The sequence below is a fragment of the Falco punctatus genome (genome assembly GCF_963210335.1).
Source record: "Falco punctatus genome assembly, chromosome: 9".
NCBI classification, from domain to species: Eukaryota; Metazoa; Chordata; class Aves; order Falconiformes; family Falconidae; genus Falco; species Falco punctatus.
The window spans coordinates 698,363-716,387 of record NC_137589.1 but is presented as its reverse complement, the minus strand read 5'-3'; the positions used below and the strand labels follow the sequence as shown (position 1 = coordinate 716,387).

The window sequence follows — 18,025 nt, the reverse complement described above, 5'->3', positions numbered from 1 at the left end:
GATGCAAGAGTTAACAATTTAATGTTATACTCCAAATTGCTAATAAACACTTGGTGATATCAACTAGCTACTTCTCCTGTAAAAGTTTACGTGATGTAACACGCCTTCCGCTGTCAGAAACGGCACAGTCTCGGGTCTGACCACCCTCACCGAGGGGATGCCAGCAGACCCAGCACGCACGTAAACCTGAAGACTCGAATTAACATACATATCTAACTCCAAAGTTTATCGAGTGCAAAATTCCAGCACCCCAAGCACCTGGGGAATTTTGCCAGCGCTTGGTTGGTGTCCTAGAGCCAATGCAGTGTTTTGTACGTCAGGATTGCTCCCAGCCACCCAGCACCCTGTCTGCCGGCCTGACGCCTCTCCAGAGTTGTCCCCCACCATCAGTCAAAGTTTCTTTCCTCTGGTCCTCTGAAATTTCGCCCTGCATCCGAGATGTGTAATGCATCTGTGGTATGCATGTATGGTGCATTTATACAACAAACTTGTGCTTTGGGAAACAAACCCCAAAGCAGCCTTTCGGCAATGACAAGTCGCTAAGTTTGATGGGCGGCTGCACTTGATCTTGGTTTGTTAAAGCCAGAGATTACCCTGCAGCTTGAAACTTCACTGCTACACTGGCCCCTCACTGCCCGCTTCTCAATTATCTGTTACCATACCAACCACCGCCCCGTTTCTGCGGGCTGACCCTGCGCCCCGCAGGGAGGCCACACCGGGCCGGCACACGCGCCCCCGGGGCGGGGGGCCGACACCCCCCCACCCTCCGGGCCCGCACCGCGCAGCACCGAGCAGAGCGGGGCTCTACAGATGTGGGGATGGGCACCCCGTGGCTGGGCCACCCGGGGCAGGGTTGGGCACCCCCGGGGCAGGGTATCCCGGCCCGCACTCACCGTCCTCCCGCTCGTCGAAGACGGGTCTCTTGGAGGAGGAGGCGCTCGCTCCCATCCTCTTCTTCCACTTGCCCCAGTGAAACATCGGGGCGAGGCGGATGGCATGCCCTGCGCGCCGCTCCCCGCCGCTCCGGCGGCTCCCTCGGGCGGGACCAGCCCCCGCCGCCGCCGCCGCCGCCGCCGCCCTCACCCGCCCCGCGCCCCGCCGCCGACCGCCCGCATGGCAGAGCCTGGCGCCGCCGCCTGCCGTCCCCCTGCCCGCGGCGGCTGCCACAGCGCGGCGCGGCGGGGCCGAGCCGAGCCGAGCCGGGCCGGGCCGAGCCGAGCCGGGCCGGGCCGGGCGGAGCGGAGCGGCGGGAGCCGGGCGGCCGCAGCGCCGGGAGGCGGGAGCGGGAGCGGCGGCGGGGCGGGCCGGGCCGGGCCGCCCCCAGCGCAGCGCCCCCGGTGGCAGCGGGAGGGCGGCAGCGGCGCCCGCAGGTGCGGAGGGGCCGGGGCGCGGGGCCCCCGCCCCCTCCCGCCGCGGCCCCGCCCGCCCTGGCGCCCGGCCGGCGGGTCACGGAGCGGGTTGTCCCGCCGCCGGTGCACAGGGCTGTGCGGGGCCGCGCCGCGGGACGGAGCCGCGGGGCTCCCCGCCGTGCCGCGCCGCGCCGCGCCGCCCCGCCCCGAGCCCGAGCTGCCCGCGCTGCCCGCGTCCCTGCCGCCGGCCCGGCCCGGGGGCGCTCCGCTCCGCTCCGCCCCGCCGCCCCCGCTCGCCCGGGGCATCCCCGCTGCCGCAGCCATCTCGCACGCGCCGGTGATTTTAAACCGGTCATGAACTGGTAGTGAACTGGTAATGAACGCCGCGGCCGATGTGGCAGGCGCTCAGGTGCTGTTGCGGCCGAGCCCTGACCGGCACTGGGAAAACGCAGATCGTTCGGCTTGTGTGAGTCACCGGGACTCGCCGCCGCGTCGTAACCTCGCTAACGTGAAGGCAGCCACGTTGGTTTTTATTCAACTATTGTAACAAAGTAAGGACTTGATTTCAGTTGGTGGGTAGCTTGGGCAGGCAATGTTTTTCCTGCACAGAGATTGCGCAGCGTTTCAGAACCGGCCCCACCATGGAGAGCCTTATTCACCGTGTCAGGGGATGTTACATGGGACGTTCCGAGGCAGAGAAGACAACCAAGCGTCAGGCTGGTGGTTGGGCCTGAGCAATGGCCGCGCTGGCGGCCTTGCACGGAGGCACCGTGAGGAGGAGGGAAGGCCCCGAACGAGATGCTCCACCGCCTCCCAGGAACGGCAGCTCCCTGCCACCCTCCCTGCCACACCACCGGCCCCTCGCTTGGCTGGGTGACACTTCCAGGAGCTCTCCAAGAGACAGTAACTCGCATGCCTTGTTTTCCCAGAGTATCTCTTGTTTCCTCCATAAACTAACTACTGGGCCTGCGACCTTCCTTTCAGCGTGCCCTGCAGCCGCGGTCGCAGTGTGCCAGCCCATGAATAGCCGAGTTTGCAACAGTTCTGTTCTGCTGCACCAACTGCTGGCACGCATGGAGGGCCAGCTCTGGTGGGGAGCCTCGTGCTGCGTTTTTGTTCAGTGCAGTACTACCTAATAGAAGAGCCGCACTGCCGAAATGGTCCGTGTTTGTATCGCACTAGCTCTAGAAAGTTCCTGCACTTTTGTTGGTGATAAAATGCAGGATCACCACAGAGCTCCTTAGTAAAAGAATTCATCCCAAGTCACTACAGACTCTGCAGAATGCTGTAACGTGCTCATGATGCCATGCTTTACGGCTTTTTGAAATGAAATGTCTCATGGAATGTCTAATTAAATGCACTTCCCAGAAATAACTAATGTTAGCAGACCCCATCAGAACCATTAAGGTGAGTGATGGCTCTTTAGCCATTCTATTGTCTCTGTTCCACTATCACTAAGTACTTTCATAATTTCTGAGATGCCGCTTCCTAAGTTTCAATTTAAGATTTATGCTGTTTTCTTTCATAGCAGGTTTTGAAATGGATATGTTAGTTATTGTACTCTTTACAGAAAATTTCCTAGGAGTTAGTCATTATTTAAAAGAGCCTGAAAGTTGTAAAAGGATTACAATTTGAGGTTGCATTTTAAGAAGAGTTTTCCAAAGGCAAAGAAAAGCTCTTAAAGAACATTTCTTTGAGAAATCAGAAAGAATCGCTCTCAAATAATAGGATAAAGCACTTTTATATCAGAAAGTATTTTTTGCTTTGTTTAAGGGATAGTTTGTTTTTAAATACACTGCAAATCTCTGAGCTAACAGCTTTCACTCGCCTTTACATTTTGCAAGAAAAGCATGAAAGATGCCATTAAATGGCTTCAGTCTGTCTGCCATTCAGTTGTCATTTTTCTCTCATTCTCCACTAATATTTGGACAATCAAATCGATAGCACAGAATCATGGTCTTTATCTGAGAGGTTTGCAAGACGTAGTGTAGGAAAAAGGAGTGGGAAAAAAAGGATGTGATTGCCCTAACACCAGAGGAGGGTTTCATTCCACATTTCTTGATTCTTTTACTTGTGAAATGGAAGATGATACAGCACGGGGCTTTTTTTAGTTTCTGCTTCATTAGAAATGTAGTAAGTAGTTTTACCTTCGCAAAGGTAAGTTGAATGGGAGACAAATAGATGACCTTGTCAGTTGGTTTGGATTGGGTTTTTTTTTTTTAATTGCTATTCAAAGCACTACTAAGTGCTGCTCAAAATTCTTGATGGTAATACAGGCTAAGTAAAACTAGGTCCTCTCATTTATTCCTGCTTTCCAGGAAGTCAGCCACAGGCACACATATGTGTCCTAACAAGCACCTAACAAATCCCAAGAAAATTATCATCCTGCTGTCATCCTCATGATGAGGTCTGCCCGTTCACAAGGCCTGTCTGTTGCACAGCCAAGACAATGAGAATTTTACTCTGTTTTTTAGGAGAAAAACTGTCCGGTATCTGAACCCATCCATAACTACAGGGGCTTTTTTCTACTCTGAATGGAAGAGCAGGAGCTGCCCTGACAGCTACCAGGAGTTTGGCCCTGTGCTCATTACTCAGCACAAGAGCCACTGACTTCTCTTTGGTGTTCTATGCAAAGAAGGGGCTTGTGTTTGAAACCTAAGCCCTGTTTCAACTAAATTATAATACTGAAACTGTCAAGGAAAATGTTATCTTGAATAGAAAAATGGGTGAGGTTTATCATGAATTGAATTGGACAGCTCTTGTCAGGTGTAAAATCATCTGGTATTTGCCCTCTACTCTGATTTTCGAGAGGATATTCTTACTCTAAATACCAAACCTAGTATTTGGAGACTGTTGTGCCATGCTGGTGCCTTTTAAACTGCCACCGACAAAGATGATAGAACCAAGAGTTAGGAGAAATAGAGTTTAGAAAAGTTCCTCCAGACTTCCGTGGCACAGCAAAGAATCTGGGCCACTAACAATGGTGTATACTAACAGCCGTATATTCTCCTTATGTTTTGCTTATCTAAATTGTTCGTTATATTTCAGTTTGAAAAACAGTATATTTGCTTGTGATCTTAAATCATATCTAATGACATCTGAATGATGAAAAGGAGAATGTGTTGGAGGGGAAATGAGGGACATACGAACATTGTCTTTGGCAGATGTGTGGATGTAAAAGGGGAGAAAACCACCACTGTCATTAAACATGGTGTTTGTTATACAGGCTCTAAGTCATGTAGTGGTGGACTTCCCTTGAGCAAAACCACCACAGCTGCTCGCTTCATTAAGGAAAGTGCAATTTGTATTTAATATGCAAATATTTAGCACAAATGGTATTATATGAGCTTCTCAATTTTCAATATTTTTAACACGACTGCAAAAAAATTCTAATTTATTTAGAATTGTAGCTCTGTCTACTCTTGAGTAATTCAGATGTTGTCTCCTCTATACCAACGGAAATTGAGAGAAGGATGCAATGCTCACTGTCTCAGATCAGTCTGGGAACCAGAGAATGCTGGGTCATGATTGCCCATGCAGTCATTTACAGTGGTGCAAAATTAGTGCCAAAAATGCTACACTTAGTCATCCTGTCTTCTCTCAGACAATAGTATTTTCTCTCACCCCAGTGCAATTGTGCTGGAGGTTCAAACAGACACGTCTTGATTATTTCTGTAGCAGAATCGTATTAATTTTTGACTTTTAAACTTGAAAACAGGGTTCCCTTTCTGTTCAGTGGGCACTCGTGTCTGATACCACTATTCAAAACCAGTGTAGTAACATGCCCTGAAAGATGTCCAGCCCATCAGTGAACAATTGTACATCAAGAGTATCAGCGCAGCTTCCCCACCACACTGCCACAATTAGTCACCTTATGAAAATGTCCATTCAGTAATTACTACTAATCCTGCAGGACGATAAAGTAAAACACAAAAACTGCTCTATAGTGGTCCAATATAGGAAAGGGAAAGGGAGAGAAAATTCTGCCTTCTTACATAGCCTGGTCTCTAGGGAAACAGAGACCCACTTTGTTTTTGAAATGAGGAAGTTTAATTAAAAGCTGACTTTTACAATAATTTATTCTTCATGACATCTTTCGATGTACAACGTAACTCCAACTACACCTCTAAGGGCGAAATGTGCAAGCTGGGTGACCAAAGGGGTTATTAGGAACAGATATTCCTGAAACCACTAAACATTCATTACACTTTTTTTTTTTTTTTTCATTTTTTCCTCTTCCATTTTCCATTCTTCTTTTTGTGTTTTGTATTTTATTAACAGACAATTAGGCCTTTTACCAGTGAAAGTCTTGAGGATACTAATATGCATGTCTGTTTGTCCTGGAAACTGTTAATATACAACAGATCTGATGATTTTCTCAAATCAGAAAAGAAAGAAAAGCTGGGAGAAGATTCTATACTTTCTAGGGAAAGCTGGAGAAAAACCTTAAGCAAACCAGAACTGTTGTGGTCCATAGCGTGTACAAAGTCCATCCAGTCCACCATCCTGCCTGACGGTAGCTACCTAATGCTGGGTATTGGAGGGAGGGGATTGTACAACACCTGCAAAGCAGACCAAGATACAGGAATCTGTGCTCCAAACTGGGTGTCATCCCACTCTTTTATTGTGGAAATGGAAAAAAAAAATCCTGATTTTTTTTCCCCTGAACTTTTCTGCATTTTCCCCAAATTTTAAACCTGAAGCACAGCCATATATATTGCACTTCAAGGCGTATGATGGTGGAAAATCAGCTGATCAAAGCATACATGACCACTGACAACTATAGATAAGATGCTATGTAATAGCCCTATTGCAGCCTTGGAAGGATGAAGCTTGCATGATTGTGTTTAACCTGGATGTAAGCAGAGACTTGCAAAAGGCAGAGCAACCACTCTTAGGTTTGGAAGAGTTTGTCTTTTCCCATCTGTGTTTACTTTTGCATATTCTCTCTTTTCTCTGGGATTCCAAGAGACTGGAGTTTTCTTTCATTTCACCAGCCATGAAATCATCTCTGACTTCATGGAATTACATGCGCTGAACCAAACTCATCAGGTTTTCATATAGTCAGTACCACCTATGTTGTGTCTCATCAAAATCTCACTGACATTCAACAGGCAAAGCCAGCATGCATTCATTTAACTGGGAGAGGTGATGCCTGTTCTAATTTAGGACAGGCCAAGTAAATTCTTTATGAAATTCCAGGATTATTTTTTTAATCTAAGGATTTGTGTTCAGGAATTATTTCACCCAATTTTTCTCAAACACCTCAGTTCTGCAAGTGAATGAGTATCCTTTGAGGAATGACTGATCATTCTCATTCCCAGGCACCATGAGCTGTGTATTTTATATCATGTCAAAATTAGTAGGAGGACAACTGAAAATAATATTCCAATTTTTGTTTGTTAATGTCGCACTTCAGTTAAGCAGTATGGATCCTGCAGTTTACCTCTTTATGCTGTACTCTACTAGTATATTACTTACGGTTCCCTTTCTGGCTTTTTACTGGTTGCATGGAATGGTGATTGTTTTCTTCTTTCATCACTGTAAATCAGGATCAAGTATCAGTGATATTATCCTGGATAAACCCAGTGTAAATAAAAATAGAACTGCCTGAAGTAGCATTACATTCTTTATGGTTATCTGTTCTCAGTGAGCTGATGATAATGGTTTCTAAACAAAAATGCTACCAATTATCATAAAACTGCAAAGGAGGCAAATATTATAAGACACTCCTAATTTAGGCATAGAAACAAGGGGGGGCAATATACCATGATATTACATTCCTGTTAAAAGCCCTATACAGAATATAACAGCTGTAATTGCAACGTGTTTAAGATGATGAAAGGAATATTGCTGAGATTCTTAAAATTCACGTCTTCATCATCAAGAAGAAAGCCTACAGAGAACAGCCTGTTTATTTTTAAAAGTTCCTCTAAAAGAACACATAATTCTTTCAACAAACATTACATAAGGGGAAAATTTCACATATTTTCCTATCATTAGTGTTTCTGTAAATAGTGCCAATTCTGTTTTTAAAGATGCTAACAGTAATCACACTCATCCAGATCTTTCGAAGTCCGTTAACACCACTCCAGTTAACTAATAACTGTCTCCTATTCAAATCATCTGCAGTGGCCCACAGTAAGCGTGAACAGGCAGGATCAGCTCTCTTGCAGCCTTAAAGCTGAAAGCTTCTCCAGACTGGTAGAGAAAAGGGTTACCCTTTCGTTAAAGTGATTCCATGGGTGCCAGCTGTGGTGCAGAGAGATTACAGCCTTTAGCAGCAGGTGCTCCAACCCACGGAGTGATCACAGCACCTGCCTCCCTCCCTACACAGCTTCTTCCTCCCAAGCCATTGAGGCCAGCGTATGCTAGTTCAGTTGCTTATTTCATTTTAGCCTTTTACAGTATAAAACACATAGCCTGCTTAATCTTCTGTATACTGCCATGCTCTCCCTTGCCTAATCCTGGGAAAGAGTGATACTGTTTCTGGTACTGTCTGAGCAATTCAACCCTTAAAATTTTTGGTGATATCTGCCTCCTTTAATTTTTTTTTGTTTGTTTTTACTTTCATTTCCATATCTGTTCACTTTTATGCTTATGTTATTTATTTATTTAGGTTACCCAAATGTTTAACTAAGAAATTAAAAACATATGTTACTATATTTTAATAAGATGCATTCTTAGAATTCACTCATCTTGTCCTTTCACTTATGGGAGTATTAAAAAAATCCATATAAAGCTATAGAGAGTAGTTTTATATAGAAAGCAATGACATCTCTTGTATTATTCAATGGCTTTTACCTCAGAAAGATGGGGAAAAATTTTGCTTCCTAAATTCTCTGAAGTCAGCTATAAGTAAAATTTGTGTAACGTAGTTGCCTGCCAATCTGAACAAGCAGCTGGGCAGAAAAGCTTAACACTTCTCTGAAGCTTGGTTATCACTTTCAGCTTTGTAAGGTGATGCAGCACCCTTCAAGTCCACAACCAAACAGTTCCTCTGCATGAGCATCTCTGGCACCATTTGTTCTGTCACGCACATCACTCTGGGAGGCTGTAGGAAGGTGCTGGTGGTTATTGACACACACAATAGTTAATAGTGACAGCGCACTGTAAGGAGCCCAGTTTTCTTCCCAGTGCCCCTGGGAGGCTGATACACACAAAGAAAAGCCCACTCAGGCTATTGCTGTGTGGTAGGAGACAAGTGGCTGCGATGCTTTAGTGCCAGGGCAATGCAAGATGATGCACAGGGGGGAGCTTCCCTCTGATCCAGGGGTGCTGGTGCATTTGAAGGGCAGCATCTTTGAAACCAGGACTAGAGAGGAAGGACAGCTGTGATTCAGTGGCCACCCTGGAATATTTGATTCTGAGCCCTCTGTGTGAAGACTAAGCAGTGCCCAAGCTTTTTCTTCTCAGAGATTGGCATATTTTAAAATAAGAAAAAAAAATATGTGATCCACTCAAACAAAACATGTGATACTTTCCTTCTTGCCCAGCAAAACAGCTGAGTCCAAAGATGGAGACCAATACATCTTTGGAGATAACCTGGCAATTACTTTGGTCCATCGTAAATGATGTTAGTGTCACTGCAGCTGAAGGATTAAAACCCACACCCTAACACCTAGAGGAAATTCTTTTGATGTCCAAACAGGCTCTATGTTTGTTGAAAGACACAAATGCAGGTCTTCAGCAAACCCATGCAAACTCTTGGCCATCTCTGTTCCTCCTTGTTCTGACATCACTTCTCTGTGAAATGCTGCCGCTACGGTGATTGTTTCAGATGGAGACCTGACGGCATTTCAACATGCTGGGTCAAGAACCTCCCCAAGTCTGGATAAAGCTGTACTGCAGCCTGCCCTTGGCATATTTCTGTGTGCACAGCAGTTGCATGGTTTTCTCTTTGTACATTCAATCCCTGCATGGATTTTGCTTCTAGGAGGGAATTCCCAATGAAAAAAGCTGAAACCCTCCTCAGCTCCCCCCCAAGATCAGAAATAATGATACAGAGTATTGCTTGTTTACTATCTTGCATGCAAACTTTAATGATACTTTTGTTGTTGTGATTGTATTTGTAAAGGAGTTCCTTGGGTATGGAAACTGGATGTCCCAAAGAGCTCAAAGGCTCCAGGGGCAAGCCTTTAACGTACAACTCACAAACAGTTCAGCAACCTGAAAGCGGCAGTGACCAACCCAACAGTGGTTTGTGCAGTGAAATATGCACAACAGCTGCTGCTTTGCAACTGAAGCTTGTAACTCTCACTTGCTAAAGGTAAATCAAATCTATTCAGGGATATATTTACTGACTTTTGATCTATTATTTCTTTTTGCCTTCTTATTAGGATAAAATCATCCTAGATAGTGATATGTTAAAGAAATGGTATTATGTTACTGGGCTGATGCTGAATAGAGAACTCAAGCTTCAGTGAGGAGGCTGAACTGAAACAACTAGATGTGAAAAAGGAGCATTGAAAGTCCTGTTTTAAGATGATTTATCTAAGTTTGGTATCTTTCCAGATTCACTTTCTCTCCCTGAAATGCCCATCAAAATGTTTCTCCATTACTGTTATGCTGAGATCAAACCTAGCCAAACTAATGCCCTCCTTAATTAATGGAATGATGTTATTCGTTTCAATCCTAATGTATTTTCTTATGTAATCTCAAATAAAATAATCCTAAAATGTTTTTGGTTTTGCATAAATATATGCAAAGCAATACTTCTTTCAGTGCAGCTTTGCCATTGATCCATTTTTAATTTTCGTAAATTTTGCCCTCTGGTTTATGAATACTACTTATAATTAGGATTTCATCACCTAAGTAGCCTCAAAGCAAATCTATTCCAGGAAAAGCATAATAAAATTACTAGTCATTCTGCTTTTTGTTAAAATCAGGAGTAATAGCCTAATTAGTAGAATCTGTATTTTGAAAGTGGAGTTGCATTCAAGCTGAGGAGTAGGTGCTTTGACTTATTCAGCCCAGGTGACGGTGTATTTTTCAGAAGCTTGAGGCCCTGTAACAAACCACATGTGAAGATTTAGGCCTATTTAGTAATATGCAATTAAGCCAGCTGTTCCCATGAAAATAGCAGTATCGTAGTCACTGCAAGACAACAGGGGTTTTTTTTCAGAGTTCAGATTTCCTGTGAAATGGGAGTTTTCAAGGTTCAACATGCTCTACTACAAAATGGGCTCCTGTCTGGATAGTCTTTGGAGGTCAGAAATTCCTAAATGAGGGGATTGTTTGAGTGAGCCAAGGTGAGAACAATACTAAATGTAATGGAATCAAAGCTTTGCACTAATGCAGTATCTCTGGCAGTTTGAGATGTTTCAGTCTCCAGCTATACTTGCTAGAAAATACACTGTATTTGCATGGGATCTAATAACAATATTACCTGTTTGCCTCAAAATATTATTGCCAAGGCTGTGTATTTTGCCATATGATGGTTCTTGCAGTTAGTGAGATACTCTTTCCTACAGCGTGCAAGACGCATTTGAGGTTACATACTGTAATAAAATGTGTCAGCTTCTCTTTTATCAATACTAAAAAAAAGTTTCTGTTAAGGAAATTGCTTCTAAAGGAATCCCACTGAAATAACTTTTTGTCATTTAGTTTAATAAGCATGGTATAAGTCAGCCAAAAAAATGCATCTAAACTTTGAAATTAATTTCTTGTATTTTAAACCCTACTAGTGCTACTGATCAAACTTGGTCAGGTCACAGGGAACATAATTATCTAGATTTGTAAGATTAAGTACTCTTCATCTCCCAATAATGGATTTCTACCATCATGCTAATTAAGAACATATTTTATTTCAGGCCAATACAGCCCCTGGCTAATCTCTGTGTTACTCACCCCACTGTGCAGAGGCTTGCGGGGATGCTACCACTGCGGCAGCAGCCAGCGACTGCCGCCATGGGGCTGTGTGACAGGCAGGGCTCTCCTGGAGGGCTGCGGGGCTTCCCAGGCTTCAGGCCTTTTACTCCAGATGGACCTACCCTGTGACATTCCCAAACTGGGAAACCTGCAAACAAAACTGCTTAATGGGAGGGATATGGTGGGCACAGGCCCTGGAAGACAAACAAATAGTAATCATGTAGTAATCATGGGAAACGGGGGGGGGGGGGGGAATGTTTTACAAGCAGTCCATGGGAGAGGCAGAGGAACACCATACCCGGGAGGCCGCCACAGGCACGGGCTCCCGCCAGCAGCCAGGGGAGCGATGCCAGCACCGGCCCTGACTCGCTGTGTGCTGGGGAGCCCAGCGTGAGCATCCTGCAAGGCTTGGGCCAGTTCTTGAATAAACGTGTTTCTGTTTAGTCCCTGGAAAAATGATGTAGCACTTATTTAATTCCATGTGCTGGAAACACCTGGCTGCCCCTTCAGGCAGCATGAGGGGGTCCGCTATAGTGCCCGGCAGTGACGGCCCTGCCAGGCCGCCAAGCGCCCTGGGTTCCCCCGTGTGCCGGCCGCGGTGACCCCTCACGGCCCGGGCCGGCCCCGGCAGCCTTCCCCGTCACCCCGCCTGGGGGAGCCGGACCCCCCCGAAGCGGGCAGGCGGCACAGGGAGCCGCCTCGGCCGTGCCCGTGCCCCGCGCAGGAGCGACGGACGGCGGCGGCCGGCCCTGCCCGTTGCGCAGAGACGCGGTGGCGGCGAGGCGGAGGCCGAGCGGCGCCTCCATCCGCCCGCAGGCCCCGCGGCGGGGCCCGAGGAGCCTTCGGCGGGCGGCACGGGGCCGGCCGGGCGGGCTGAGGGGGCTCGGTGCCCGCGGCGGGGCGGCACGGGGAGGTGAAAAAGCGGCAGGCAGTGCGGCAGCCGCCGCCTCCGCAGGGCTGCCTCAGCCGGGGCAAGGCTGCGTCCATCAGCCGGGGCAGGGCTGCCTCAGCCGGGGCAGGGCTGCGTTCATCAGCCGGGGCAGGGCTGCCACCGCCGGGCACCCTCGGGGCACGGCCGCTCCCGCCTCGCTTGCGGGGAGCCGAAGCGCAGGGAGCCCTCGGGCGAGGTTCCGCGGTGTACGAGGCAGGCAGAGCCCGGGCTTGGCGGTGGGAAGAAGCACAGCCAAGCGCCTGGCAGGACCCCAGCACCTGCGGGAGCCAGCAGCGATTAGACGGGGATTTTGCCCTTTGCGCTGGTGTGTGGCACGGGTAGAGCCGCACGCGTCTTTGGGCTGCGAGGGGAGCCCGGGGCCGCGGGCGGCTTCGCGGTGCGGAGCCACAGGTTTGCCACTCACTGGAGAAGGGCCCCACCAGCACGGGGAGACCGAGCCAGGGGCAGGGAAGCCTCGGGGGGTGGGCAGGGAGGGCCGCGACCCCCCGCCGGGCCTGGCGAGGGCTGTGCTGAGGGCTGTGCTGTGACCTGGGTGAGGCGGTGGGGCCCTGGCAGGGCTGTGTCCTTCACGGTGAGCTGGGGGAGACCCCGACACCTCGACACGCGCCATGTGCCTGCCTCCAGCAAGGTGCCGCAGCAGCATGTGAGCACCCGCCTCAGAGCTGGGGGGAAGGGGGTACAGTGAGCCAGGGCCGAGAAGGCAGCCAGGAGACTGGCAACACGGCGTGCTGTCAGGAGGGAGCTTCCTCGGTGCACGTGTGTCAGTGTTTGTGCCAAGCCTACGTATGACACGGTGTAGGGAAACATAGCCCCAAGGGCCAACTGGCAATTGTTCTTATTTACTATGCCTTCAAATAGGCATTATGATAAATTTTATTATTAAGATAAGCATACATATGTAAACAATTTGTTTTGTATCGTACAAAGAATACATAGCACTGGGGATAATCTGCAAATTAATAATGCAAAGAAGAACCTTGCTTTGTGTGTGTTCTCTTTCCAAGGTACATTGTTGTTTTTCTCAGGTTGTGACTTCAACTGATCAGTTTGAATTACTGAGCAGGTATTCCAGGCTTGCTGACAAATGGATGACAGCTATTCTAAAGAGTTTCACAGCAGTGGCAATAATTTTGGAGAGGAACATCTCAAAAAGAGAAATTCATCTGCTTGTAAGTCATCAGAAGAGATCAGGAAAGCTGTTGAAGTATGTCTGTTGTCATCTTCATGTACTCTTGATGTCAGCGGAAAAAATATTAAGCATCTTACTGAGGAAATATACAGACTCCCCAAGATAAAAGTGAGTAAATTCTTAAGAGTAGTCTGCTAGCCTGAGCTTAAGTACAGCACAGAGCAGTTAAGAGCTAGTTGCTTTGTCAGATGAGTGGAAAAGCTACAGATTCTTAGGTATTATCTTTAATTCCTGTTTGTTTTTTTTTTTAAGAAAAAGTCCTTAAATAAATCCACTTCCGTGTGTAATTTAGAGAGCTGTGTATCTATTAGTCGCCTTTAACAGTGTTCTTTCCACAAAAACATAGAGCAGTTTACAGTTTTCACATCTGACATTTTGCATGCCAAGGAACAGCCCTTCTCTTTCTGTGTTTAAACCATGTTTATGTTTTTCTCTCTCAGTACTTTCATCTGGAAAGAAATGTCATATCAACGATTCCTGAGGATTTATTTCAAAAGCTGCCACATCTTGTTTGGCTGGATCTGCGGTATAACAACATCCAAGCTCTTCCTCCTGGAATTGGTTACCACAGGAAAACCATTTGTCATATAGATAATTTCATAACAGTTGTATGTCTCTTCTATTTGCCTTGCTGTAATTTCATTGTAACAGTCAGGCTTCTATATGCTGCTTTTTTTTTTTTTTTTTTGTCATTGACCTCAGTGCAGGAGAGCTGTAAATAAGCTTAATTTTGTTTACTAAAATTCAGATGAACTGAAAGGTCCAATTAATATTACACAGTGAATTCCTAAACTCTTTTAACTTTAGAAGTGTAAGACCTGTTAGTCTTTTCACACAAGTGTTACATCATTTTCATTTTATTGACTGCAGGTGACATGTTGTAGGTGACATGAAAATGAGGAGCCACAGTTAACGTTGTGTCACTCCTAAGTGACAGTGAGGGACAGTTTAGTCAAAGAACATAACCCATTAATCTGCTTTTGATGGTTGTCTGACATGGTATTAACTGTTGGAAGGATTAATTGGCTGTCAGTAATTCAGACAGAGTGTGGGAGGAAGAAAGTACACCATATTGCTGTGACCCTGAAAAGTGCATTTGCTGTCACATTGCCATGATCACCAAAACGTAACTTTTCACCAGGTTTTTTTAATGTCTTTGGACAAGTCCTTGCTTCTCACTCCAGCAGTGGAAGACCGGAAATCTCAACATATGGTAATTAACAGAAACAAGGAAATTATTTTGTAACTGGAAGGAAAAAGTATTTCCTTGCAGTTGTGGTTCTAAAAGAAACCTTTCTGTGAAGAGTGAGTAAAGAGGAAAAGGAGGCAACCCTTGAACAGTATGTGCTACAGATTTTTCCAACACAGAAAGCAATTTCATGGCATCTTGTGGTTGAAACAAGGTACTTGAAGGGATTTTAAGATCACTTGTTTGTGAATCATGATGTATTCAACTTGTGATTAGAAAAATACAGTAAATGAAGGTTATGCCTCTAAAAGTAGATGAAAAATGTAGGGTTTAATGATGTTTTCAAATCTTTTAAATACAGCTTTCATAAATTATTTTTGACTGGACAGGGCTGATAGTATTTTAATATGGTTTGTAAATTAGATGATCATCACTGTATGAGGATTTGAAACCCTTTAAGATTGAGATTCTCTGTGTGCATCTTCCTCAAAATAATGCCAGTCATTAGTTGCTACATGTATTACGCTTTATCTTGTTTGTATTTTTCCACTGACTTCAAACAGCAGCTCAGCTTTTAGAAAATGCATGTCAGATATATTTACTGAATATTACTTTGTTGCATTTTACCCTTTTACATGTTGGATCGTAGGCTGTATTTTAAGATGGTTGGAAATTCTCTGGGTATCCTTTTCTAGATGCAGCTGAAAGTGTAGTTTTCATCAAAAGCAGAGACTCCTTGAAACATTTTGCTAGTTTGGGGACCATTCACATTGTTCATGAACCTTTCACTGATTTGAATAGATATTCTGATTAGAGTTTCTCCAGGTCAAACAAAAACATCACCTCAGTTGTGGAAATGGTGTCTAGCCTGGCATGCAGGGAGGGAAAGTACCTCTTTAGCACTTTTCTTTGTAGAAACCTCTGTGAAATCTGGATTAGCACTGGGCAGGTATGAGCCAAGGGCATGTTCCACATCATCATTGCCATAACGGCAAGAGCAAGCATTTGCCATGGTGCAGGGCCCCAGCTGTCCGTGCACAGGGCCATAAATGCTGAGGGGTTCTGAGGCAGTGCGGTCGCCCAGTGTACAGTGGTGCCTCAGACTGCAGGGGGGTTCAGGTATTTCAGAGTCTAGAATCTTCCTGTGGTTTTCATTTAGGTTTTTTTGCTTTAATACTCCACTGCAAAAATGCAAACATATGACTACAGTGCTTCACTGAATTAAAATGCCTTAAAATATTGCCACAAATGTTAATCTGGTGTTGAGAAGCTGCCAAAATATTTGGTTTGTTTTTCTTTCCTAGAGGTAAAGAAATATTATGACAGAAACTACCAAACTTTCTTCTTGTTTGTTTTGTTGAATTTTAGCAGTAAACAAGTCAAATTGCAACACTAGTAAATAAAACCAGCACCTTGTCTATAGAATATCATTTGATCTGATGTATTACTGGATATTAAAAGCTATTTAAAAGAATACTATTAAAATGGCCAAATGAAGCTGTAAAAAATTAGGGATTAGGTAAGGTATGGTTTCTATATGTTCTCCATCTCATAGCTGCAGAGTGTCAGCAGCTGTGTGCTACAAGGGGAAGAAGAGACCCTCTCTGTATTTGGATACAGTGTCCCTCTATCCTAAACGCACAGTAGCCCAGAGGTTCCCATCAGAGACACTCCAAACAACGGTGTATAAAGCAACTCTGGGCGTTTTACTTGCTAAACAATAACAATTGTTTTCCAAGCATAGGCTACTGACCTTTTTTCAGAACCTTAGGATTTGTCTAAATATTAACGATTTTTCAGATACATCAAAAAAAAATCTTACATGTGACATAAATGCCATAAATGTCATATGTGACCCCTGTCAAGCTTCTAGGCTGCTTCCAAGAATAGAGCACTAGAGCTTTTAAAAAAAAGAATTTTTGACAAAATTGAATACATACAGGGCATATTTCTTTCTAATCTCATTATCAAAAATGTCTGAGCAGTTTTAGCTCTAAGTTAGCCTGAGGAACGCATTCAGCTACCCAAACACGTGAAGCTCAGCAAAACTATAAACTGAAAATGATGTGTTTATAATTGGCACAGTCAGTATCAGACTTCAAAGTGATAAGCAGGCTTTGCAAAGAAAGTTCGAATACTAAATACTGAAGTAGCATATAATAAATGGGGCATAAAGGCAAGCTTCAGATTGTCATACCAGAAAGCTTTGAGGTCTGTTAGTTTCCAGCATTGATGCTGGGAATGGAGGAGCGTGGATTTGCCTTGTGGAATCCTTTCTGTAGTAGGAAACAAAAGCAAGAAAAAAATTAAGAAGGGAAAATATTCTTGTGTTTCTATTTAGTTAAACGAACTTTGCTCTTACAGTTATTACTCTTCTGTTTTATTGAAAAGGCAATTGAAAACTCTGCTTTTAGAAAGGAATCCTATAAACGAGCTACCCACAGAACTTGGTAAGTACTCACTTCTTTTTTGAACATATCAAAGACATTTTTTGGCTCTTGGTGTTTAATTCTGTGGCTAGACTTTAAAATATTTTGATATTTAAAGAATGGTTTTGATTTACCATGAACACGTGCTATGAGAGAAGTACTTACGTGGTTTATGATTGCCTTCATTGATAAGAGGAGAAAATTTTTTTTAAATGTCTGTAGTGTTCTCGTCAGAAATGTTCAATATTATTTCTCTAAGACTGAAGTAAAAAGCATATCTCAGATGTCAGACATCTCAGGCATCTGCATAGTAAGGCATAAATAACTAAATGTGATTAGAGCTGAGAACTTCTACAGCAGTTTCTTATACTTAAGGCTGTCTTACAGTTTGTACCTTCATTTTACTCAATCTTTTTGCATTAGCAGTTACTACTTCGAAATAACAACTATTTCCAAATCAAATGTTCCTTAAGGAAAACAGTGCAGGTTTTGGGGACTCCTGGGATGGTCCAGTTGAGATTCAGAGTCCTCATGGCATAAGTGTTGGGGATTTTTTTTATCCCTATTTGATGTCTGAGCTGCAAGGCTCCTTGCTGTAGTGCTGGGAGACTAACCTCCAAAGCTACGTCTGGAGCCTGAGCTTGTGTCACCAAAACAAATGGCTTGAACAGAAGATGGCCACACAGTTAGGTCTGACTTCCTTCTGCTTACATAGCTGATGTTCAGACTGCACTTTGGCATGCACTTTTGCAGCTGCTTATGGTAGACCATGCTGGATCCTATGCTTCACTGGACTACTTGTATTTGTTTTCACTTTCCAGCACTGTCTACATGTAGTATCTTACCTCTGCCCATGAGATAACGTCTCTGCTGGTAGATAAAATGTGCCCAGAAAGTACTGAGGCCAGCTGGCACAAAATGACTGGTTCCTGTACAAGTGTATTCCCTCCATCCGAAACAGGGTGGCAGCATGCAGAACTCCCCAGGGAGTAGCTCTGGACCATCTTAGTTTCCAGGCCCTGTGCAGGAATTGCCTGAGACAGGCTG

General features: G+C 45.1%; 2 protein-coding genes across 2 annotated transcripts in view; one reads left to right on the top strand and one right to left on the bottom strand.

The window, feature by feature from the left end:
- Window positions 1-2,326, bottom strand: part of STK32C (serine/threonine kinase 32C) — a 98,247-nt gene extending 95,921 nt beyond the window's left edge. The window contains exon 1 of the mRNA XM_080403423.1: window positions 894-2,326. Within this exon, the coding sequence (XP_080259549.1) occupies window positions 894-978 (85 nt within the window). The 5' untranslated portion in view covers window positions 979-2,326. The remainder of the gene's footprint in view (window positions 1-893) is intronic.
- Window positions 2,327-2,337: 11 nt separating this feature from the next.
- The window catches only part of LRRC27 (leucine rich repeat containing 27), a 36,189-nt gene continuing 20,501 nt past the window's right edge, over window positions 2,338-18,025 (top strand). Inside the window, 4 exon segments of the mRNA XM_080403425.1 lie at window positions 2,338-12,475; window positions 13,197-13,468; window positions 13,801-13,931; window positions 16,941-16,999. Of these exon segments, the coding sequence (XP_080259551.1) occupies window positions 13,256-13,468; window positions 13,801-13,931; window positions 16,941-16,999 (403 nt within the window). The 5' untranslated portion in view covers window positions 2,338-12,475; window positions 13,197-13,255.